Raw genomic sequence first — 27,336 nt, forward strand, 5'->3', positions numbered from 1 at the left:
CAATCAATTATCTATCAGATGAGTTCAAGTTGGCTTTTGTATGAGCTACAATTGATTGAAATTAGACAGTGTTTATTCGGGTAGAAAACGTAAAAATTCCTTAATTGTTAAAGAAAGAAACATTTTTTTAAATCAATTATTCAGATAAAAATATTCCTCCATTCCCAACAACTGGAAAAAAGATCGTTTAATTGATTGGTTGTTGATTGTGTAAGGTCCAGGGACATATATTTGAAGCATGCTCAATTCACAGAGATAGACCATTGTAAAATGAAGAAAATGACTAAACATCCAGTGACATATTTTTGGAACATTAATTCCAACACGATAAAAACAGGTATCCAACCAAAATGACGGGAGGAAAATTAATGTTCAATGTTCTTTCATTATATACTAGTCAAAGGAAGCATTAGCAACTTTTGAGATGGAAGTTAAAGCACTTGTTTAATTCCATTCTTTGCTATTCATATGAGATGTGGTCAACGGCAGGAATCGATAGTGCTCTAACTTAAAATCTATTCAGTTAATGCACTCTTCTAAAAATAATAAAGATTAACTTGCTCGAATATCAAAGGAAAAATTTCCATTCATTTTACAATCATATCTGGTGTATGGTATGATAGAAGGGTGTACATGTTAGGTCTGTCTGCTATGGTTTGTCTGACCATGACCTCATTGTCATGGATCATTGATAATGTTAAGTTTATGTTATACTTGTAGTAAAACCTTCATCTTTAAGACTTACAACAAAAATCTAATTATAGTCAATAAAGCAGGCAAGACATTTCAGTGTGCGTACTCTTGTTTACATACATAAGAATAATCAGAAACTAAAATAGTATAAGTAGGCAAATGACTGGTTACCAGTTGGGGTAAGATGGGTCAGGGAAATTCGGCCCGTCTGTAGCTAACTTGACCTAAAGGGCCAGTGTGAGCTTTTACCAACATTTTGGGGTAAGTGGTCTGTCTGTTATCTTTTAGACTTAAAAAAAAAAGATATCTCCTCTGAAATCACTAAACCAATTAGAACCAAATTGGGACTACATAATCTTTATATAAAGAACCAAAAGTTCCTGAATACAAACAAACTGTTCATGAACACAAGTACCGGTACAAATTTTCACAGTGGTTAACAGGTTAAGACTAGAAAACAGGGATGTAATCCTGACTTTTTATGCCAAGTCGGCAAATTTGTTTTAGAATTTTGAAAAGTACCCCATTATATACTTCAGCTCTTACTGCATTGTTGCTGTGTTTTGAGATTGTGTTATCAACTGTCTGATCTTTAGCCATCACCAGGCATCCTGCCTCCTTTCGTTAACTGATGTTGTTCCTTCAAACAAAGCTAATGCTACCATACTGTGGAAAAATGCCAAGGAAAAAAACATTTTTTACTAATAGACTGCAACTTCAATAATCTGTAATCATCTTTATGAGGACCTTTGAATAGACGGCAATTAAAAATGATGAAAATGTTCCTTATATTATAAGGCTTCACCAAGTGTTGATAACTATTAGGGTTATATATCCTATTACTGATATAGAAAAATATTCTTATAGAAAGTCACTGTTTGTCTTATTTGAGTAAATGATCGATGGTTTTAACTACTCAGTATGGAAGGGTTTGTGCGGGAAGGAGTACATTTTGACTGGCCATGCAAAGACAATTTGATGCATTTTTACGAAAAATACCTGTTTTAGGGCCGATTATGATGATACTCTTGTTGTTTTCAGGCCACTGACAAGGCAATACCAGGAAGCTGCAAAGTCTGTTTTCCTCACTCAATCTGGTACTGGTACTGCAAGGAAGAAGACACACGGAGAACTACAAGAAAAAATATCTGGTCTATGGACAAGTTGTTGTTTGTTTGAAAAGGGAATGAAGCAATTTAATGGTAAGAACTTCTTTTAGATTATTTAGCTCACCTGTCCATAAGGTGATGTGAGTTATTGCCATCACTTCGCATCCATCATCGTCCAAAACTTTTTAATAGATCGTCTCCTTTGAAAGGACTGTACCTATTCCAACAAAACTTGAAATGAATGATCCTTAGGGTATAAAGATTTTTTACTGGTCAGTCACCAGATATGGTTGCCATGGCTGAAAATAAAGTTTAAGGGTAAAATGCATTAACTTTCTTATATCTTGAAAACCATTATAGATAGAGAAAATCTGACAAGGGCTTAAATTCTCAGAATGTCAGATTATCAGATGACTTCTTTAAATAATGATTTTTGGCTAATTTTCAAGTTTTTGCCTATTTTCTCAAAAACTATATAGGTAGAAACTGTTCAAGGCAAAAATTATCAGCAATACAATATCTACAAAAATGCACATATGATTGAATTAATTGGATGACATGACTCGGTGATGAGTTATTACCCTTAAATGTTCATTTTTGACTAATTTTAGTGTTTTTGCCATTATTTTGAAAACTATAATCCCTGTTACATAAACATTGGGCTAGGATGAAATTTAATAAAAAAAGCAGGACAGGAGTTTTGAGTAAAAAAAAAGGCAGGATGAACAACTTGGCAAAAAAAAAGGCAGGACCGAATAGAGTGAAAAATAAAAAGGCAGGACAGAGATTACAACTAAAAAAAAAAGGCAGGAAAAAATTTTTCATCCTAGGCCCCCATAAAAATCCAATGGTAGCTCCCTCAGCACTCCTCAGTGTACATTGTATGGTTTTACGTATATCGTTTTGTTCAGAGTATATTGTATCGTGAAGCATACATTGTATCCTTCAACGTACATTGTTTCGTCTAGTGTATATGGTATTTATACATAAGATTTAATCATGTTCTTTTAGAATCAGCAAATATATTTTTTATGCCCTAGGGTAGCTGTGAGAGGGGGCATTAAGTTTTATCCTTGTTCGTCTGTACGTCCGTACGTCCCAAAATTGGTTTCGGTAACATAAGAAATTACTACAACAAGCGAAACTATGTATTGCAATTATACCCTGAATCGTTAGATTGAAAACTTTATTTTAATTCGGCAGAGTATAAAATATATAAACATAATCTTTGGTGAGCATTTTACCAAATATAAAAACGTATATTGTATACATAACAAATAAAACAAAGCATCATGCACACATGAGGTTAAAGGCATATGAACAATACAAATGTATATGCAATGCAAAATGTATAAAATATTTAAACTTAAGCATATATCGGTAGTGAAGAAAGTAATAATATTTATGCAGGTTTATGATTTTTTGCATACTTGCACTTTTCACATTCTTTCAACCCCTTGGGGGTATTCCCTTATATTTACTTTTTCTTTTGTCTGTATTCGTTATTCAATAATCAATAAAGGCAATATATGCAATTTAATATTGAGTTACACAACATAAAAAAGGTATCCAACAGAGGCTCTGGATATTCAATAAATATGTGAAGAATTTATATTAGGATGTCAGAATTTTGAAATAGTCTGTATACCAAGAGGTTAATATAAATCTCATTTCAGGTAATTGAATTTAAAAACTCAAAATCTTAGGCCTTGTTAAATATCAGCACTCTATGATTTGATATACAACATTCTTAAGTTGTTTTAAAAGTTTTGTTATAAGAAATGTGTTGTTATAACAAAACTTTTAAAACAACTTAAGAATGTTGTATATCAAATCATAGAGTTTTGTTAACTTCATGAACTTTTAATGATTGCGTAATCTTTCTTGTCTATTGACAAAAATGAAAGATTATAACGAAAATATAATCATATTTGAAAACTAGTCAGTGTATATTGTGCAGGCAAACTTAAATAGATGTAATTTTTGTCGAGCCTGCCACTTTTGTCGCAAAAGCGGACATCCCGTTGGCGGCGGCGTCCACAAATATTCACCCTGTGGTTAAAGTTTTTGAAATTTTAATAGCTTTCTTAAACTATCCTAGATTTCTACCAAACTTGGACAGAAGCTTGTTTATGATCATAAGATAGTATCCAGAAGAAAATTTTGTAAAAAAAAGTCCTGTTTATCCTTATTTTACTCAAATATGGACTTAGTTTTTCTGCCAGTTAACATAACATTCACTCTGTGGTTAAAGTTTTTCAAATTTTAATAACTTTCTTAAACTATCCTTGATTTGTACCACACTTGGACAGAAGCTTGTTTGTGATCATAAGATAGTATTCAAAAGTAAATTTTGTTAAAAAAAAATCCTGTTTATCCGTATTTCACTTATAAATGGACTTATTTTTTCTGCCAGTTAACATTACATTCACTCTGTGGTTAAAGCTTTCAAAATTTTAATAACTTTCTTTAACTATCCTGGATTTGTACCACACTTGGACAGAAGCTTCTCTATGATCAAAAGCTTGTATCTAGTAGGAAATTTTGTAAAAATTTATTTCCGGTTTTTCCATTTATTACTTATAGATGGACTTAGTTTTATTCCAGTTAACATTACGTACAGTTAAAGTTTTTAAAACATTTATTAGATTCATAAACCGTCTTGGATTTTTACCAAACTTGAACAGAACTTCTTACAATCGAAAGATAGTATCTAAGGAAAAATTTTTAATAATTTTTTCCCCATTTTTGTTCAGCCTGCGACTAACAGCAAAAGTAGATGAGACACTGGGTTCCTTGGAACCCTTACAAATTTTTTTTTGATAGATTTATATATTTTTATTTTTTTTTTTACAAGAGTATATTCTGGGTCTTATGGTTTGCCTTTTGTCCAAAATTTTGCAAAATTTTTTTTTTTTGTATTCTCATTTATTGCAAGTGTATAAACATCTAAATAAATTAAAATTTTATAATTATTAGAAAGTGTGACTTTTTGCATTTCTTATGCTTACACAAGACATACCCATGCTTAGCAATATTTGTATTGCTACAAATCTGTAATATAAATATTTTTAAAGATTGGCAGTCAGCATTATTGAATTATTTCGTATGAATTGAAGATGAGAATTGGAAGTACACTTTTTCAAACCGAATTTCTCCACGACGTATGTGTTATTATAATAGAATTTAGTCCAACGTTTTAAAAATTATAACTCTTCCAACACAACAAATTTTTCATCTGTGCAAAATATAATTACTCTATCAGTATATGTCTCTAGTATAAATGAGCATTTCTTAATGTATAAATTTATTTTGACATTTTAAACAAAACTTACCTAAGTTGTAGTTTGATGTTAATTTGGTAAGGTCCAATCTCTGGTAACTGATATCCAGGTCTAGTTTGCTTAACTCTTTCAACACTGCATAACTTTCAATGTATTATACCCTTCAACACTATGTATCTTTGAGAATTTTCATTTATTTAGGGTAGGTACGTTTAAACTGATGTATATTTGTACTCAGTCATCCAATTCCATCATATGAGGTAGCAAAATAATCAGCATACTTTGTACTTGCTGTACCTGTTTGTCTTATTGTGACTTATGGTGACATACAGGTAAAAATACAGGAACAGGTAATTTTGATAAACTGGTGTTTTAACTAGACATCACTTTTATTTTGTTTGAGTTTATATTGATTTAATAGTTTATGATTATTAAAAAAAAATGTGATATTGTCTCAATTGACAAAGTATTTGTACTTGTTAACACAGGTAAATGTGTAAACTTTCATGTATGATTTTCTGGTGGTGGTCAAATTGACGATAGAAGTGAAGACTTCTTCAGTATAAAAAACATTGAAAATAGTTCAGGGCAGATGCTGAAGTGTCAAAATTTCTTCCTGGGCCCACACATTCCCTTAATTCACGAATGTTTCTTTGAGTTTCTGTCTTTTTCCATGTGTCAAAATTTTTGTTAACATGTCCACGGCTTCAAACCCCTCAAAGTCATTTTCATCATCACTGTCCTCTACTATATTTCTCCATTGCCTTTCTAATTCATTTCTGTCACCTTGATTAACATTTATTAAGTCAAATTGGCCTAATAATCATAATCAATAATTTCGTCTCCTGACAGTTCCTTTTCACTATCGCTTTCCGCCATTTTGTGTACAAAATTTCCAATTTCATCGCTAATAATAGACCAATATTTACTTTATTTTCCATTTAAAAGTATGGAAAATGCCAGAGAATCTCGAATGAATGTATCTGACGCTAGTATGTTACTTAAGAGAGGTTTTCCCAACAACTGACCAATGTAAATCTCAGATTAAAAAAAGTACGTAGCATGCGCAGCCCGGTATAGCAGGCTATAGTGTTAATAGTTCTAAGTAAAATTGATTTCCCGGTAAACCAGGTCATAGTGCTGAAAGAGTTAAGGATGTTCGCTCCTCTGTTTAAAAATAACAAGCTTTTTATACGACCGCATTGCGGTCGCATATTGGTATGACGTTGCCGTTGTTGTCGTTGTCGTCCGAAGACACATTGGTTTTGGCACTCTAACTTTAGTTTAAGTGAATTGATCTCTATGAAATTTTACCATAAGGTTCAATACCACAAAAGGAAGGTTGGGATTGATTTTGGGGGTTTTGGTACCAACAGTTAAGGAATTAGGGGCCAAAAATCAGCATTTTTGTAACTTCCAGACATAACTTGTGTGTTAGTGTATGGATCTCTCTGACATTGTACCACAAGGTTCCATTTCACAAAGGGAATGCTTGGATAGATTTTGTGGGTAATTGCCTCAAAATTTTAGGATTTAGGGGCCAAAAAAAGGGGCAAAAAACAAGCATTTTTCTAGTTTCATGACAATAACTTGTGTGTAAGTGTATGGATCTTTCTGAAATTGTACTACAAGGTTCCATATCACAAATGGAAAGCTGGAATTGAGTTTGGGGGTAATTGCCGAAACGTTTAGGAATTGGGGGCCAAAAAAGGGGCCAAAAATAAGCATTTTTCTAGTTTCAAGACAATAACTTGTGTTCAAGTGTATGGATCTCTCGGAAATTGTAATGCAAGGTACCATACCACAAAGGGAAGGCTGGGATTGATGATGGGGGTATTTGCCTCAATATTTTAGGAATTAGGGGCAAAAAACAAGCATTTTTCTAGTTTCAGGACAATAACTTGTGTGTAAGTGTATGGATCTTTCTGAAATTGCACTACAAGGTTCCATATCACAAAGGGAAAGCTGGGTTTGAGTTTGGGGGTAATTGCCCTAAACGTTTAGGAATTAGGGGCCAAAAAGGGGCCAAAAAACACATTTTTCTAGTTTCCAGACAATAACTTGTGTTGAAGTGTATGGATCTCTCTGAAATTGTACTGCAAGGTACCATACCACAAAGGGAAGGCTGGGATTGAGTTTGGGAGTGATGAATCATAAGGGGGTTCAAAAAATTTTGGGGGGGGATTTTTTGTTTTTTCTTTTTTTTTCTTTTTTTTCCTTTTTTTTTCTTTTAAAATTTTCCATTTTAAGTTGGTTATTTCTGATTTATATTTAAAAGCAAATAATAATGATATGGTAGGAGATACACACCAAACAGGATGTGTAAATTATTATATAATAAGTATTGTGCAATAGCAAGAAATTTTCAATTGCACAGTATTGCACAATAGCAAGAAATCTTCAATTGCACAGTATTGCACAATAGCAAGAAATCTTCAATTGCACAGTATTGCGCAATAGCAAGAAATATCCAATAGCAAGAAATTGTCAATTGTACAGTATTGCGCAATAGCAAGAAATATTTAATTGCACAGTATTGTGCAAAAGAAGATACTTCGTATAAATTGCTTATTTCTTGACCAATTTCAATGGGGTTTTATTCTTGAATTCTTGGGGTTCTTTAATATGCTGAATCTAACCGTGTATTTAGTTTTAGGATTTTGGGCCCTGTTTTTAAATTGGTCCACATTGAGGTCCAAAGGGTCCAAAATTAAACTTTGTTTGATGTCATCAAAAATTGAATTATTGGGGTTCTTTGATATGCCGAATCTAACCGTGTATTTAGATTCTTAATTTTTGGTTCCGTTTTCAAATTGGTCTACATTAAGGTCCAAAGTGTCCAAAATTAAACTTAGTTTGATTTTAACAAAAATTTAATTCTTAGGGTTCTTAGATATGCTGAATCTAAACATGTATTTAGATTTTTGATTATGGGCCCAGTTTTCAAGTTGGTCCAAATCGGGGTCCAAAATTAAACTTTGTTTGATTTCAACAAAAATTGAATATATAGGGGTTCTTTGATATGCTTAATCCAACCATGTATTTAGATTTTTGATTTTTGGGCCCGTTATCAACTTTGTCCACATTGAGATCAAAAGGGTCCAAAATTAAACTTTGTTTGATTTCATCAAAAATTGAATTCTTGGGGTTCTTTGATATGCTGAATCTAACCATGTATTTAGATTTTGGATATTGGACCATAATAGGTGAATGTCCAATTTAAAATTTTTAAGTTCTTAGACCACATTCATTCTGTGTCAGAAACCTATGCTGTGTCAAATATTTAATCACAATCCAAATGCAAAGCTGTATCAAGCTTGAATGTTGTGTCCATACTTGCCCCAACTGTTCAGGGTTCGACCTCTGCGGTCGTATCAAGCTGCGCCCTGCGGAGCATTTTATTGGTTATTATCTTGAATATTATTATAGATAGAGATAAACTGTAAACACCAATAATGTTCAGCAAAGTAAAATCTACAAATAAGTTGTCATGACCAAAATTGTCAGTCGACCCCTTTAGGAGTTATTGCCCTTAATAGTCAATTTTTAACAATTTTTTGTAAATTTTTGTAATCTTTTACAAAAATCTTCTTCTCTGAAACTACTGCAACAAATTTAACCATACTTGGCCATAATCATTATTAGGGTATCTAGTTTAAAAAATTTGTCCGATGACCCCGCCTTCCAACCATCATGGCCGACTTGGTTAAAAATAGAACATAGGGGTAAAATGCAGTTTTTGGTTTATATCTCTGAAACTAAAGCATTTAGTGCAAATCTGACAGGTGGCAAGACTGTTCATCAGATTTAGATTTATCTGCCCTGAAATTTTCAGACGAATCCGACAACCCGTTGTTGGGTTGCTGCCCCTGAGTTAGTAATTTTACAGAAATTTTGCAGTTTTTTGTTATTATCTTAGATATCATTATAATATCTAATATCTAATACTATTAATTATGATTTTAACCTTATTTTACATGATTTCCAAAGCATCAGTAAATACAGGTGAGCGACACAGGCTCTTGAGAGCCTCTAGTTTAATGTAATATCTTTAATTGGTTTCCAAGTCTTTAACAGACTTAAAACAATTTCTACATTCCAAGTACAATATATTTTGGTAGGACGGGTTTTCTATTAAATATCCCCTTCATCAGTGGAATATCCAGTGAACGAAAACAAAAGAAAATTCACTCTTCTTATGATAGAGTTGTGAAAGTCAATAATAAAACAATACTGGTGACGATACTGATCAAAAGTAATTTCTAAATAATAATGGTACATTTTAAAGAAATTATTTGTACAACTGTGTTATTAGAAATAAACATGCAAATACATGATGTTTTATGTTCAGTACTTATCAAGATAATTTCTTTATAATAGAAGCTTGTGAAACTGAAATTTAAAATCTGCCAATCTTTGCTGCATATTCATATAAAAAAATTGGAAAAAATCATGCACATACAAAATCGAAAGATCTTTTGGGTCACTGATTTTCTGAGTGTTCCAAAAAGTCCTTAGCATGTTACAATTTCCCAAAGTATTCTTATTTTTTCACACCTAAGTTATCAAGTACACCGATCTGCTCTTGTCACATGTACATTCAATAGAGAACTATTGTCTTTTCGTGAATATAAACATTTAAAAGTCTGTCTGTGCAGGTTAAAAAATTAAAGATAACTATTTTTATAAAGAAGCCATCTTTCTACTATTTTGTATACAATTTTAAGAAAAGGTTGTCTCGAGTTTTATATAAGTATTTGTGGTCTTCTCGATTTAATCACATTCAATGTTTACATCGAGATAAGGTCTGTTTGATTTTGCTTAGTTACTTAATTTCAAAAGTGCCAATCTTTGCTGCATATCAATCGATTCCTTGGGAATTTTTTCCCTGACTTTCTCTGATCAAGCTGTATATATACACGAATAATTAGCATGTTCCAGAGAGGTATACAGACAGTAAAAAAAATAAATTGAAGTTGGTACTCCAGGAATTTATTCGCATAGCAACATTTTAAACCAATTTTACTCCAAGTATCTATAGCCTGCTGTGCTCGTCGTTTGCTACTTAAGGAGGAAAATGATAACATTGAGTGGAAGTTTTGTTTTTATTTCAATTTATTTCTATTTTTACTATTTACCAGAACGTTTTTTCCGTGAATCCATAATTGATAGCGCCCTTGCTAAAATGGAAGAAACATTGAGAAGATCTAGTTTTCAGTGTTTACAGGGGAGGTAATATTTTGTCACTGGATTTCCCACTGTCATAAATTGTTTCACATGAAAATGTTTTTTAATTTGCACATTCTTAATTAAGTAAACTAAACTAGATACTGCTGATTTAGCAGTATCAATGGCACTATATCCTAAACCATTTATATGCAGCTCTAACAAGAATTTTACTACATTGTTTACAGATGAATCAAATTGATCAGTTTTTTCTTTGTCACAAAAAAGCAGCCATTTTTTTTATATATGTCTCATACTGTTTTTGGTTTGTTCATGAATTGATGACGATGTCGGAAGTCTCTGTTGATACTCCTCCCTTACACTTTTTATTCTGGAGATCTTGAAAGCCGCCAATCTCATGTTTTTTGAAAGGATGAGTTTGATTTGTTTTGGGAATCTTTCCACTTTTGGCAGAATACATGGTTGATCGCAAATTATTTGTAGTAGCTGAGGAAACCAAGGCTGTGTCGAAAAATAAAGGTGCTTTTCCTAATGCAGTTACTTTTTCCTGATAAATTTTTTGTAACACTGCGCTAATCACACTGAAAGGAGGGAATATTAAGCAAAAAATATATTCCCCAAGTTAAAGAGAATGCATTTACAGCTAAAGCATTCACATCCAGACCAAAAGATACATATTGTTCTAATCTGTTGTTATGTTTTGATGCAAATAAATCAATGTCACATGGACCAAGTTAATTCATAATACATTCAAAAATATTATCAATAATCATCCATTCCATATCTAAATTTGACTTGTGTCTGCTTCACGCGTCTGCTTTTATATTTAACTTTCCTGGCATATGAAAAACACTAAGCCAAATTTGTCTATGCATACAACACAGCCATATCTCTTTTGCTAAATTGTTTAAAGCTTCTTTTCTATTTTATTCAAATACTTAATGGCAGTTGAATTATCAAGAAATAATTGTACATGTTCATTACGAGTTATGTCACAAAAAACTTTTAATGCCAAAAAAGCTGCTTTAAGTTTCAAAAAATTAATTTAATTATTTCGTTCACTTAAACTCCAAACACCTGATAACTTAAGATTATTTGTTACATCAAGTGCTCCATATCCTAACATACTGCTGTCAGAATCAATTTTTCCATCAGGTGCTTCAAAAACCGTAGGTTTATAACTATCATGAATGTTCTCAATCCACAAGTTTATACATTCTTTACTATCATTTGAATAACTAATCCCAGCATCAAAATTTTCTTTATTCAATTTCAATTCAGTATCCTTTTGAATTTCTAAAGTTTTGTAAAAAACTGGTGCATATAAAACACCATGTTCACTTGCAACCAACTTTCCAATAAACTGTGCAAGTTCACGAATATAATAACAAAACATTTCCTTTACAAACTTCTACATAATTCAACAATATTTGCGACTTTCTTGGGTGCTTGTTTCACTACCATGCTCACAGAGTTCATACTAAATCCTAAAAATTCAATGTTTTTAGCAGGGATAACAACTGATTTTTCTTTATGTATTATAAATCCAAGGCTATCAAACAATCTCATTGTCTCTTGAACATTACTTAGGCATTCTTCATAAGAATCACCTACCAATAATGTGTCATCAATATAAAACAAGGAATTATTTGAATCTGGAAAAATGTTGAATTCTGGAAAATTGATAAGAAAATTTCTTCAAATATTTTTTTTTTGACAAAAAAAGGGGGGAGGGGGTTAAACAAAATAATTTTTTTTTGGGGGGGGGGGGGGGGGAGAGGAATTTTTCTTCAAGATTTAAAAAATTGTCAATTTTCCAAAGAAAAATTGTGTGTCACGACACAATTGCTAATTCTTTGTATATCGTCTGAAAACAGATTTACAAAGTATTGCGCAACAGCAGTGTATTGCACAAAAGCAAGAAATTGAATATAAATTCAAATCATATAACCAATTCTAAGTTCTTTGACTGCTATCTTTATAATACTGGTTAATGAAATCATAATACAATGTGTACTGGCTGGTCATTATCGCGTATGATACGATTTTGACAAGCCTACATAGCTAATGAATATTCATTACTTGATGGATAAGAACAGGACGTGTAGCCAAACAGAGTGGAGTTGTAGATTTGTAGCATAACTGTACATATGTAGTTTATATAATAGAAAATTATAATAGAAATATAGTGTTTAATTATTTGATAATCCGAGCGAGTATTACACGGATCTATCATGGTGGAGGACCTAAATAATATATATTAATATTGTGACTTTAGTTTTAAATGATTACATGAATAACATACGCAAACAATTATCGAAAATTGAAGAACTTCCATATATAAACAATAATTTAACAAGTGTTCCTGTTGTTTTATCTGACAGCAAAGGTTGATGTTTACAAGAGCAACTTAATTTCTGAAATTCAATTAAAATGGTGTTATAAATCGGGAGCTACTACAAAGGAACAGTTTAATTTTTTGAAGCAAAATTTAGCAGAACTTGTAAAACAGTATAATAACATTACATTGTTTGTGTGGTTAGGGACAAACAATTTAACAAAGAAAGAAAGAAATGGCTGTATTTCTTTGAAAAGTTGTGGAAATGACAGTGTAAATAATATTTATTAGATCTACAAAGAAATTTACTTTTTCGTTCATAATTTCGAAAAAGTCAAACTAATTTATATAGAAGTTCTGGTATATTCTATTTATTGGTGGACTGTTTTTCATAATCATTCAAATCCTGAACAATTTCGTGAAGATGATGTTTGTCTACATACTCAAATTGAGCAGTTGAATACTTATATTCGTAACATTAATCGTATTTTACATGTACATTGTCCAAGTTTGTCGAATGATTTAGTGCATACACGGAAACAAGGAAAACGCAAACATACGTTTTCTAGTTACACTTTTACTGGATATTATCATGGTATTCACCTGCGTCCAAAGCTATCAAGATTTTGGTTGTTAAAACTTTGTCGTGTATTTAATATGTACTGTATTTAGTTATAATACTAGAGAATTCTGCCTGGAAAGGGATTTATTTCAAAGATTCAACTCAAGTTATCTGTAAGTACGTTTATTACTATATACTTAATAATTGTATGTGCAAATTGTCGCGCTACAATATTCCAGTTCTGAGTTAGGTATATGTGTGGGAATCTGCGCTACGAAATGCAAGAGATGAATAAGTTTTTCTGTATGTGTACATTGGTACACTACAATTTGATCTGTAATTGACATGAGTAGTCCAGGGATTGATTTTCCTTCCGCTGAACTTAATAACACCACTGAATCTACGTGTTTTGTATCAATATGAAGATGATTTTGATAATACTATTTTAACTTAAGATTTTCTAGAATTTTAACGAATTTAAGGAACACAATTTTCTCTCTCTACCAACACCAAAGAAAAGTTCCACGCTAAAATTGCATTCTACAAATTTAGATTCATCGCTTACAAAAAGCTCATACTCGTTTGCCAAAATGGAAAAACTTTCCAACTGCTCAACATTTTCGGGTTTATTCCAGGACAACGCAAAGAAATTTTTATCGGAATTTAAGTCATATGCCCTTTTGCAAGATCTTCGTGATTTTGACTGGAAAAAAGTAGCAGTGTTTCATCTCCATTTAAAAATTCCAGTATTAACCTGATTTAATACCCTGAGTGAAAGATCAAAAGAATCCTGGAACGCCATCGAAGTTTTGTATGAAGAAAAATTCACAAATTTACAGCGCTATATGGCCATGATGGCAGGTCAAATTTTTGACACCCTTAGATTAGGAAAATCTCAACAGCTTGAGGTCTCCCAGAGAAAATGGCATTTTTCGTACGGGCTGGTCAGCCATCAGATTTGTCTGCCGCTTTAACGTCTGCTAAGATGGCCGAAACATGTGGATACCATGAAATGATATTTGAAAATGCAGTTTCTAGTTCTCCCACTGAACAAAGCGAAATTTCTAATCTCAAATCTCAGATTTCAAGCCTCACTTCTGCTATAAATCAGATTTCAACATCAAAACACGACTATGTTAATAACTCTACCTCGCAACCTACAAAACATGATTCTGAAGTTAAAAATTCCTCTCAATTCGCTAGTCTTACGAATGAAGTTGCTAAGCTCAGTAAAAATGTGTCAGAGCTTTTAATTTTGAAAGCCCCACAAGCATCATCAAATAGCCAATACGAGTCTCCACAAAATAATTTTCAAAGGAGACAACAGTATCAATACCCAAACACCAATTCAAATTGTTTCAACTGTAATTTTCCAGGACATAGGAAACGAGAATGCAATTGGAATGGATTTGGACAAACAACAAGTAATAAATGCCAAATTTGTCATTAAACAGGTCACACTGCTTTTCAATGCAAATCCTTATACCACATCAGGAAAACTACCAATACCCGACCGATACAAGACCAAATCGTTCGGGTCCATAAATTCGAGGTCTAAACAAGTCAACTATACCGATTCCAAACCAGATAATGTTGCTATCGCAGCTTTGATTGACACTGGAAGTTCAATTAACATTATGTCCGCTCCACTATATAAATCTTTACCAAGGCATGTTAAACCCGAAACAGTAGGTTCACTGAACCCATTAAATTAGCAAATGGACAATTAATATTTGTGGAATGAACTTCTTCCGTAACCATTAAAATGAATCAAGGTTTACATGAGGTCAAAGTGTACATTCTTAGCACGACATCACATCCGTTAATTTTAGGTATGGAATACTTGAAATCTAGTAATATTACATTGAAGTTCGGTGAATTTAACACAAACAGTAAATATCATCATGTGAAATGTAATAAATGGCTATGTATTCAGCCAAATTCTGAAATTTTTGTTCAGGCAAATGTGCCGAAATATTTATCTGTTGGTCTTCAAGGTATATGTACATACAATGCGTTTTCATTAGGAAAACGACTGCTTCACTTCTTGCAAAAGTGTTAGTCCCTGTGTCAATTGATAAAACTATTCCTTTGAAGTTAATGAACCTTACAAATACAACAATTTCAGTCTCTAAAGGGTCAATATTGGATAGATATAGATATTGAATGCTGACTTTAGTGTAATAACTGAAGACATTAAATGTCCCCCTGTAGTTCAAAATGTACAGCTTGGATCCAATAATCAGATTATTTCAACGGGTAAAGACAATGAATTTACCGATGAAACCAAAACTGTGTTTTTGTCAAATTTAAGCATTCCTGAACCCTTAAATCCGGAACAAACAATGCAATTAAGTGACTGTTTATATGAAAACAAAGACATTTTCGTAAAAAAAGAAAATCCTGATCTAGGGTTCTCAACTTATGTACAACATAAAATAAATCTGAAACCTAATGTTAAACCAAAACACCAACAACCTTATCACCTCCCGCCACATAAAAGAGAAGTATTTGAGGCATCATTTAGATGAACTCCTTAAACAATGAATCATAGCACCGATTAGCGAGGAAGAAAATTTGCCTATCACAAGTCCAATAGTCTTGGTGACTAAAAGAAAAAGACAAAATGATACTTTTCAAAACAAAAAGGATGCAGCCTTATCACAATATAGATTTTGTTGCGATTTTAGATATTTAAATTCTTGTACCAAACAGTTTAAATATTTTATTTCCAATCTACAAGAACTTACGGAGTCATTTTCACAATTTGTTCCAAACTATATATTGTTAATTGAGTTAGGTAATGACCCTGATTCTACACGCTACACAGCATACATGCTTTGGTTCATATAAATTTGTGCGTTTACCAATGGGACTTTCGTCATCACTGGCATCTTTCCAATTACTCATGGACAAAGTGTTGCATGGACTAAAATTTAAGTCATGTCTTTGTTATCTTGACGATGTTTTGATATGCTCGGAGACATTTGAGCAACATATTACTGACTTACAAGAAGTTTTTCATAGAATTCATTCTGCAGGTCTTTAGTTGGGACCAAAGAAGTGTTCGTTTGCTCAGTCGTCATGTATCTTTTTAGGCCATTCTATTTCAAAGGAAGGAGTAAATCCGCCACCTTATCGAGTACAGGCAATTCAAGAATACCCACCCCCTAAAAATGTAAAAGAGCTACGACGTCTTATAGAAATGTTTAATGTTTATTCCGAATTTCAGTGCTAAAATATCACCATTAACTAGATTACTGAAAAAGGGTCAGTTTTTCGTTTGGAATGTTGAACAACAATTGTCATTTAATGATATGAAATATACGTTACTGAACTCGAAAATATTAGCATTTCCCAATTATGATTTGACATTTAGACTTGCTGTAGACACATCTTCGTGTGGAATTGGTTACATGTTATATCAATTGCATCCTAATGTAAACGGTGAAGAACAACCAAGAGTTATACGATTTGGTTCAAAATCTTTAAGTAGATGGCTACAGTCCTATTGACCTACAAAACTCGAACTTTTGGGCATGGTAGTTAGTATCCTAGACTGCGCTGATTATTTACGTGGAAATAAATTTGTTGTTGGATGTTACCATCAAGCTCTGAGACCTATTTTTCAAAAACAATTCAAGGGTGCAATTTATGAACGATGGATGGCTATTTTACAACAATTTAATTTCAACCTGCAATATAAACCAGCCGAACAAATGCAAGTAGCAGATGCGTTGTCACGAAGTACAAGACAAAATGATGAACCAGTCATCAGTCCAGATGAAGACAATCCATTCTTTCCTTATGTCACAGAACGAACTGGAAAAATCAAATTGCTTTCCCTTAGAAATTTTGCTGACTTTCTTCATAATTGTGAAACAGAATCTGCAATGGTCGTAAAAGTAAATAATGTAAATAATGTAGATATTTTTTCTGAATGTGTTTATGATGCTGATACAGACGATGTTCAGACACTACAAAAAGAAAAAAACTAAACTTAACAAAAAGTATGAAACTGTAAATGTTACCTGACTTAACAACAATGACTCTTGATATGATAAAACAACTGACCAGTGCAGTGACAAACTAGACATGTTTGATATTTCCACAGTGTATGATACGACAAGTGACAATAATTTCCATAAACCTACTCAAAATATTATAAATAATCAAAATCATGACAATAAGTTATCGGAACTTGAAATTTTAAAAAACAGTGATTTAACACCTCAAAATATTAAAGATTTGCAAAGGAAAGATCCTGATTTATTCCCTATGATTATTTACTTGGAAGAAAATAAACTTCCTAATTTACAGAAACAAACCAGGAAATTATTATTACAAGCGGCTGATTATCTTTTAATTGATGGCATTTTATTTCATAGCTATGTAAAAAAGAAAACCCATAGAGCGTGTAATTTAGACAATTTTCAACTTGTGGTTCCAGGATTAATGAGAAATTTAGTGTTACACATGTGTCATGATTCTCCTCTCGAAGGTCATTCTGGAATTAAAAATACAATCGATAGAGTAAGTGAACATTATTATTTTTCGAGGTTATCTACAATAGTATCAGAATATGTCAGAACCTGTCACAAATGCCAAATACGTAAAACCTCAAGTTTACACACTAAAGCAGGTATAATTTCTTTCCCGACACCATCAGCACCGTTTCAGGTATGGGAAGTAGACTTATGTGGGCCTTTCCCACTTTCATCGGCAGGACATTCACATATATTCACGGCTGTTGACATGTTTAGTAAACTTGTATTTGCTGTACCTTTACATAATTGTGATGCTCTATCTGTGTGTCATGCACTTTTTCAATTATTTTTGCCTTATGGTGTTTGCCATACTTTATCGAGTGACCAAGGGTCAGAATTTATTTCAAAAGGTACAAAAGAACTATGTAAAATGTTAGAAGGTTCCCAAAAGTTTACACCAAGTTTTGGGCATCATTGCCTAGGTACATGTGAACGTTCACATCGAACATTAGAAGAACGAATGACTCCATATGTAAGGAAAGGTAGACCTTGGAATGATATTTTACTAGCTGTAATATGAATTCCTGTACAAACGCAGCTACACAATACTCAACGTTTGAAGTGGTATATGGTAATAGACCCCAATTTCCGCTTTCAAATCCGCCTGATTTAGATTTTAGAGACATTCCAAAAGATATACACATTTACCTTAAACAAATGCAACAAAAAATGAACACAATAAGAAAAGAAGTCCAAATAAGCGTTGAAAAGGCAAGTGGCAAAATGGTTGAAAGAGTTAATAAAACAACATCACCTCTAAAATTGTCAGTTGGAGACTATGTGTATTTGCACGACGAGCCTACTGTGCAGGGACGAAAATTACAAGCTAAATATACTGGACCTTTTATTGTTGATAATATACCTAGTCCTCATTTAATAAAAATTAGAGATCCTGAAAACAAGCGAAGATTTCGATTGCCTGTACACATAAATAGATTAAAAATGGCATATATTCGTGCCCCGCAACCACAGTCGTATTTGCAACATGTAAGTGAAAGTCAAAGTTCTAATACTATGGTCGATTCTTCTAGTTTGTCATATTCTGAACAAGTCCCTGATTTTATTTTTGTGTGTGTGAAAATTGTTTCGCCACAACCAACATTGTTTCATACGTTTCTTACTGATCTGTATGTGAGAATTGCCTCGCCACAGCTTGTCAACATTATTTGAAGAAATTATACTTGTGTGTGAGAATTGCCTCGCCACAAGAGTCTGACATTGAGTGTGTGAATATTGATTCGCCACTTGTAACATGATTGTCTCGCCACTATCGATATATCTATATACCAAACCACAGATGTAGATGAAAGAACATTTTTGTGACAATATTGAAATTTGACATTTTGTTATTATGTGTTAATGAGAACACAAATTTACATGGAATTGTTATTGACATTTGCTTCATTTGTTTGTTCTATTTGATCTTATATGGAATTGGTTATTTTGCATGCTTATATATAGGGCTATACGTGACTGCATTTAGAAGTAGTATATTTGTTGTTGTTGATCCTGAAATCGTGCTGATAAGGTTATTTGTAAAAGTTATTTTTGCTATTTGAGTGGTGAATTGAATTAGGATTTTTTGGGTGGAATCAAATGATTCAAGAGGTTTAAAGTGTAATAGTGGCCAAAAATTTGTTGCTGGGATTTCGTTAATTGTTTGAACGTTGAACAACAGATGTAGTAGTGCAAAAGATGTTATGCTAGAAATAACCTATGTTTTCATATATTGATATCTATTTTGATTGAATGTTGTAAGAATCTTTAATCTCAGTCGACAGGGATTAACAGATTATTGTGTGAGTGTGTGAGATAAACTAGTAATTATTATTTGAAATTTATTAAGAGTCGTGGGTCTCTGCTAGTGTCATCACTTTGAAACATGTATGTTTATTTTAAAGCTACATTTTTTGCATCGCAAGTGTTCACTTGAGCAAAGTTGACAGTTGTAATCTGTCGTGCTCTTGGAAGTATCCTAAGATAAACAAGTGAGAGTTTAATGGTCAAGATTTTATGACCTATGGTATCAAACATCTGTGTTTGGGTCTTCACAGAGAGATATTTATGATGTTGTGGTTTCTACATAATGAGTTCTAATGAGCTTTAGTGGTTAGATTAGTTGATTTGTAACTATAAAATTTAAGCACACTTGTCATTTTGACAAATCAGATAAACAGAATTTCCATTTCAAGAATTGAAAATAAAACTGCAAGTTAATTACACTGGTAACTAAGTTTAAACCATGATCATTGATTCTAATTGAAAAATGTTTTATTGTTTTCTGTTTTCATATACATTTTGACATAATTTTTTTTTACTGCATATTCTAGCAAAGAAAAAGAAATTTTTATCCAAATTCTTTTATATTTATTGTTTTTATTTTTGATTACCTAATTTCGCAGTTATTAAATTTAAAACAAAGTATTTTAATGAGAACTTTTGATTTTTTTTTATGTGTGTTTAAGTACAATTTATTTGCATATAGATTGTTACAGATTATTTTTAATTATTATTCATAATTTTTATATACAGTTAACTCTCGTTGTCTCGAACTCGGTTGACTCGAAATTTCGGATGAGTCGAAGTTTTCTTGTGGTCCCGAACTTTGTTCCATATAAATATATGTATTTTGACTCCTGATGAGTCGAAATTGGATGAGTCGAAATTTCGGTTGACTCGAACTAAATTTACGGTCCGAAGGTTAACAAAAGCATTAAAAATTCATTATTTATCTCGAACTAATACACATGTGTCAAAACATGACCTCAGGGAATTAAATGGATTAAAGAGTTAACCTGACAATACACGTGTAATTAAATTTCCAGTCACTGACCACTGTATTGATTATTGACATTTTTTTTTCCACGAGTGTTTACCTAAGATTATCTTTGATCAACATGATAAATAATTCGTGATACATTGTTATAGTTAAAGAAAAATTGTTTAAAATGTTTTAAAAACAATTAACCGTAAACATACACTAATGAGCTTGGTTGTTGTGTATAAAGTAGGGATTAAGACTACTGTTGGTGATCAACTCAAAACTACTCAATCGGCGTCTTTAATCTTTTTGTATTTCCTCTTGCAGAAAAAGATTGAAATAAAAGAATATGAAAAGAAATCTAAATTTTCTAAAATCTCTTGTATACAAGAATGAACAATTTTGTCAACTTTAAATAACGCTAAGATCGATTGGAAATTACTCTCTCGGCTTAAAACCACAGGAAAAAATTGTAACTGTACAAAGAAATAAATAAGAGAAGAATACATAAAATGTTATTATAATAATAAAAGACCATAACATACAGATACATCGATCTTAGACCAGAATATCGATCCCCTACCCATATTCATCCGGATTTATTTGAGCTTTACCAAGCTAAGTAAGAGTTGTGTCCCTTGGTCTGTCAAACTTCCGGTTTTCGTTTGAGTCGAACAATGGGTATCTCGAAATATTTCTCTGGTCCGGCTGACTTCGAGATAACGAGAGTCGACTGTATACAGATTTCAGTTACCAGTAAGAAATTTAAAAAATTTCTAATTTGTGGGCGGGGATGTTATATTTATTTCTATAATACTGGTTAATGAAATCATAATACAATGTGTACTGGCTGGTCATTATCGCGTATGATACGATTTTGACACGCCTACATAGCTAATGAATATTCATTACTTGATAGATAAGAACAGGACGTGTAGCCAAACAGAGTGGAGTTGTAGATTTGTAGCATAACTGTACATATGTAGTTTATATAATAGAAAATTATAATAGAAATATAGTGTTTAATTATTTAATAATCCAAGCGAGTATTACACAGATCTATCATGACTACAGTTATTCTGTGTCAGAAACCTATTATGTGTCAAATATTTGATTACAATCCAAATTCAGACGTGTATCAAGCGCGAATATTGTGTCCATTTTTGGGTTCAGGGTTGGACCTCTGTGGTTGTATCCAGCTGCGCTTGGCAAAGCAATTTATTGCTTTTGTGTTTAAGTATGATGAGATAATTACTCCCGAAGGTTGGAAAGGAGAGATGAATTTATGACATTTTGAAGAAATTATGTCCATTTACACTGAATAAAAAGAAACAATTAAAATATTGCAGATTTGAAGCTACTGAATTACCCACATTCCCCAAAAATGTAGTTTAACAACAAGATATAGAATATTACAGGTTTAGTTAAGCATGTCTAAAGAATTCTGATAAGTGTGTTTACTGTGTAGACAAACACTGCATGGGTCAACTTGTAAAACAAGCATCATTGCTCCAGTACCTGTTAGATTGTTTATCAAATAACTTTTAACAGGTTGTCTGTTTTTATATCCATAAATAATTAAAATTCCTATCACTAAGTAAAATATAAAGAAAAAAAGAAAACCAATTGATCTTTTGTTTACTTGTATATTTGTCTATTGTACTTTGTCTTTTTTTATATACAACTCTTGTCCTTCACAGGAATCTTTGCACATTGTACTGATCCTTTTTTCATATATAAAAAAAAAGTGTATCCATTAGTTCTTACTTCTTTTCCTTTTTTGTAATTTATATGTAAAATTTGAAAAAGGTTAAGTACAATCAGCAAATATTCCTACAGTAGACCAAAGTTAATCAAAATTAAACATTATCTTACTTTTTTATGAAGCATCTATTGAAACATACTTTTTATTTGATTATTTGAATTTCCCCTCTGTCTTTTAACAAAATGCTAGTGATGAGGGCAGTACAAACATAAATACTTTCTTAACGGATGTTTCTTTTTTTGTCTCGCCTTGACAGAGTCAAAAAGCGAGATATAGGTATGCTGCTTCCGGCAGCGACGTCAACAATGTATTAGTTTGTGATTAGGTCTAGTTTATGGTGAATCACTAGTGGTAGGTCAATGATATTTAGTATGCAGTTGTATTAGCCTTGGCACATCTCATTACCATGGAGATTATTTGGCCCTGCCCCCTCAGTCATGGTCTGTTGACTTTGAAACTTTGCTTAGTTTACATGTATTAGTTTGTGATTAGGTCTAGTTTATGGTGAACCACTAATGGTAGGTCAATGATATTTGGTATTCAGTTGTATAAACATTGGCACATCTCATTTCCATGGAGATTATTTGGCCCCACCCCCTCCTTCATGGTCTATTGACTTTGAAACTTGTGCTTAGTTTTCATGTATTAGTAGGGGCCTCGGTGGCCGAGTGGTCTAAGTAGTTACTACTGTAATCACTAGCCAGTCAACGCTGAGGTTGTGAGTTTTGATTTCATCAAAAATTGAACTATTGATCTAACCATGTATTTAGATTTTTTATTTGTGGGCCCCGCTATCAAATTGGTTTATATTGAGGTCAAAAGGGTCCAAAATTAAACTTTGTTTTATTTCATCAAAAATTGAATTATTGGGGTTCTTTGATATGCCAAATCTAACCGTGTATTTAGATTATTTTTTTGGGGTCCAGTTTTCATATTGGTCTACATTAATGTCCAAAGGGTCCAAAATTAAACTTAGTTTGATTTTAACAAAAATTGAATTCTTGGGGTTCTTTGATATGCTGAATCTTAACATGTACTTAGTTTTTATACGACCGCAAAAAAAATTTTGTGGTCGTATATTGGTATGACGTTGGCGTCGTCGTTGGCGTCCGAAGACACATTAGTTTTCGCACTCTAACTTTAGTTTAAGTGAATGGATCTCTATGAAAATTTACCATAAGGTTCAATACCACAAAAGGAAGGTGGGGATTGATTTTGGGGGTTATGGTACCAACAGTTAAGGAATTAGGGGCCAAAAATAAGCCTTTTTGTAACTTCCAGACATAACTTGTGTGTAACTGTATGGATCTCTCTGACATTGTACCACAAGGTTCCATATCACAAAGGGAATGCTGGGATTGATTTTGGGGGTAATTGCCTCCAAATTTGAGGAATAAGGGGCCAAAAAGGGGCAAAAAACAAGCATTTTTCTAGTTTCATGACAATAACTTGTGTGTAAGTGTATGGATTTCTCTGACATTGTATCACAAGGTTCCATATCACAAAGGGAATGCTGGGATTGATTTTGGGGGTAATTGCCTCAAAATTTTAGGAATTAGGGGCCAAAAAGGGGCAGAAAACAAGCATTTTTCTAGTTTCCAGACAATAACTTGTGTGTAAGTGTATGGATCTTTATGAAATTGTACTACAAGGTTCCATATCACGAAGGGAAAGCTGGAATTGAGTTTGGGGGTAATTGCCCAAAAAGTTAAGAAATTAGGGGCCAAAAAGGGGCCAAAAATAAGCATTTTTCTAGTTTCTAGACAATAACTTGTGTTCAGGTGTATGAATCTCTCTGAAATTGTACTGCATGGTACCATACCACAAAGGGAAGGCTGGGATTGATTTTGGGGGTAATTCCCTCAAAATTTTAGGAATTAGGGGCCATAAAAGGGCAAAAAAACAAGCATTTTTCTAGTTTCAGGACAATAACTTGTGTGTAATTGTATGGATCTTTATGAAATTGTACTGCAAGGTTCCATATCACAAAGGGAAGGCTGGGATTGCGTTTGGGGGTGATGAATCATAAGGGGGTTCAAAAAATTTGGGGGGGGGGGGGATTTTTTTTTCCTTTTTTTTCTTTAAAATTTTCCATTTTAAATTGGTTATTTCTGATTTATATATAAAGCAAATAATAATGATATGGTTTGAAGAGGTAAATTAAAAAATTTTAAGTTCTTAGACCACTTTCATTCTGTGTCAGAAACCTATGCTGTGTCAAATATTTAATTACAATCCAAATTCAGTGCTGTATCAAGCTTGAATGTTGTGTCCATACTTGCCCCAACTGTTCAGGGTTTCGACCTCTGCGGTCGTATCAAGCTGCACCCCAGCGGAGCATTTTATTTGATTATGGGCCCAGTTTTCAATTTGGTCCAAAGCGGGTCCAAAATTAAACTTTGTTTAATTTTAACAAAAATTGAATATATGGGGTTCTTCGATATGCTGAATCTAACCATGTATTTAGATTTTTGATATTTGGGCCTGGTTATCAAATTGGTCCACATTGAGGTTTAAAGGGTCCAAAATTGAACTTTATTTGATTTCATCAATCTATGCTGTGTCAAATATTTAATCACAATTCAAATTCAGTGCTGTTTCAAGCTTGAATGTTGTGTCCATACTTGCCCCAACTGTTCAGGGTTTGACCTCTGCGGTCGTATCAAGCTGCGCCCAGCGGAGCATTTTATTGCAATTAAATTATTTGTACTAGCTCTTTTTTATGCAACTAATCATTGGGAGAATAAAACCATTATGATAATTTCTTGAATCAATATTTAGAAATTTCTTAGTCTTAGAAAGTGAATAGAGTCTTAATGAAACTGATGAACATCAATTATTAACATGTAGTTAACTGTCAGAAATTGAGAGAGGAATACAGATGAAGGAATACTAAAGTCTCTAAGCAGATCTAAAGGTTTTGTGCCACAATATTTGAGGATGAAATTAATTTTCTTCTTTGGCTCAAAAAATTAATCTCTCTAATTTTTAAAAAGAATATACATATTGGTGAAAAGAGTTCTTGTTATCTTGATGTTACACCTAAATTATAAGGTAATTGTCATTTTAGAATTATACATCTGTTATCTTTTACCTATGACTTATCTTTGTGGGGAGAAACACTTGCAATTATGTCTAAATTCAAATTAAGAATGTTAGTCCAAAAATCATTATGACATTTTGAAAGGCTATTAAAATATTTTGCTGTGACACTTTCCTACGACATCATAATGCCAAAGCCATTTTTTTTTTCGATTGGACTTTGAGAGAGAATTTCCTTTTTTTTAGACCCAATTTTCAAGGAAAAACATTTACAGAAATTTCCAAAAGTAATGATTAGATAAGTTACAATACCATCCAATGTACCGATGACCTACTGCTTTTTTTAAATGGTTTCCCTGATTTCCCAAGATCCTTCACTTTTGGAGAGTATGAAATAAAAGTTTGCATCGAACTCTGTAAAAGAGAGGCGAAAGATACTTGGGGGACATTTAAACTCATAAGTCGAAAATAAACTGACAACACCATGGCTAAAAAAGAAAAAGACAGACAGACAAACAGTAGTACACAAAACACAACATAGAAAACTAAAGACTGAGCAAGACAAACCCCACCAAAAGCTGGGGTGATCTCAGGTGCTCCGGAAGGGTAAGCAGATCCTGCTCCACATGTGGCTCCCGTCGTGTTGCGCATGTTAGTACAAACCAGTTAATAAGTCAAATTTGGTAGGTCATATTAGGGAAAAGGGGGGACGGGATTGTAGTTACGACATTAGGAACATATCCACTATCATTTGTGAAACAGATATTCCATAATGGTCAACCAACTCGTGATGGCGTCCGTAAAACTTACGAAGGGATGATTTGAATTTCACCACTTGGAACTCTTGGTTTAATAGCTTCCTTGTGAGCAGCAATCCTCTATCAAGGAAATCATGATAGGAAATACAAGCCCTAGAATATCGTATCAACTGGGAGATTAATACTCCATGTGCAGGCACTGCTGGAATGTTGCTACATAGAAATGGAAAGTTCACAATTGGGAAGCTGAAATCATCTCTTTTGTCATAAAGATTTGTTTTTAACCGACCTTCATTGTCAATTTCTAGATGTAAGTCAAGATATGAGGCAGACTTAACTGTATCTGTTGTATCTTTTATCTCAAGTGCGATGGAATAGATGCGTTCAACATAGTCACCAAATTTTGAATTATTTAGTGAGAGAACATCATCTATATAGCAGAAAGTAAAGTTAAATGATACTGTTAACTTCTTTTCTTTCTTCCTAAGAATTTCCTGTATGAAGTCAACCGCATATGAATAAAGGAACAAGTCGGCAAGAAGAGGGGCACAGTTTGTTCCCATGGGAATTCCCATTGTTTGTTGAAAAACATGTCCTCCAAACGTAACAAATATGTTGTCAATCAAGAAATCAAGCATTTTGATAATGTCAGTTTCAAAGAATTTTTTGTTGGAATCAGAGTGATTTTTTACAAAGTAGGATTTATCCCTCCCTAAAACAAGATACTTGTATCTACGTTGGCTAGTTTGGAATGGGGAATACTTGTGTAAAGTGTAGAAAAGTCAAATGTTTTAATACTATTGCAAGATGAAAGAGTCATAGATTGTATGTACTCTTAAAGATCTTTGGAATTTTTTAGTATCCACATCAGATTCATGCCACCTCTAGAATAGGTAGTTTCACAATAACTTTGAAGCCCGGCTTTGCATTTGATTGCTGATGAAATTGATGTTAATAATTTAGAAAGAAGTTTCAAGGAGTACTTGGAAGACCCAGCAATATATCGTTGTTTGTAAGGACACTTATGTAGTTTAGGTATCCTATACAGTGATGGAAGATCCAGTTCTTCATCTTTGGTTGAAAATTTTCCAAAGGAACATAGAACAGACCTATGAATATCCAGGATTTCCTCTTTAGTAAGTGTTGTGGGGGTAAATGTTGAGTTTCCAAGTGAATTGTCAATACCCAATTCATTTACCAAGCAGTTTATGCAATGTGATTTACACACAAAAACGATGTTGTTTGGGGATTTATCTGCAGGGACAATTGTAAAATTGGCGGACATGAATT

The 27,336-nt window shown here is 32.8% G+C and overlaps 1 protein-coding gene across 1 annotated transcript in view; it reads left to right on the forward strand.

Moving 5' to 3' along the window:
* The window catches only part of LOC127724653 (E3 UFM1-protein ligase 1-like), a 244,588-nt gene that overhangs the window by 180,886 nt on the left and 36,366 nt on the right, over positions 1-27,336 (forward strand). The window contains exon 12 of the mRNA XM_052231683.1: positions 1,735-1,895. Coding sequence (XP_052087643.1) covers positions 1,735-1,895 — 161 coding nt within the window. The remainder of the gene's footprint in view (positions 1-1,734; positions 1,896-27,336) is intronic.

Source organism: Mytilus californianus, unplaced genomic scaffold (genome assembly GCF_021869535.1).
Source record: "Mytilus californianus isolate M0D057914Y unplaced genomic scaffold, xbMytCali1.0.p SCAF_14, whole genome shotgun sequence".
NCBI classification, from domain to species: Eukaryota; Metazoa; Mollusca; class Bivalvia; order Mytilida; family Mytilidae; genus Mytilus; species Mytilus californianus.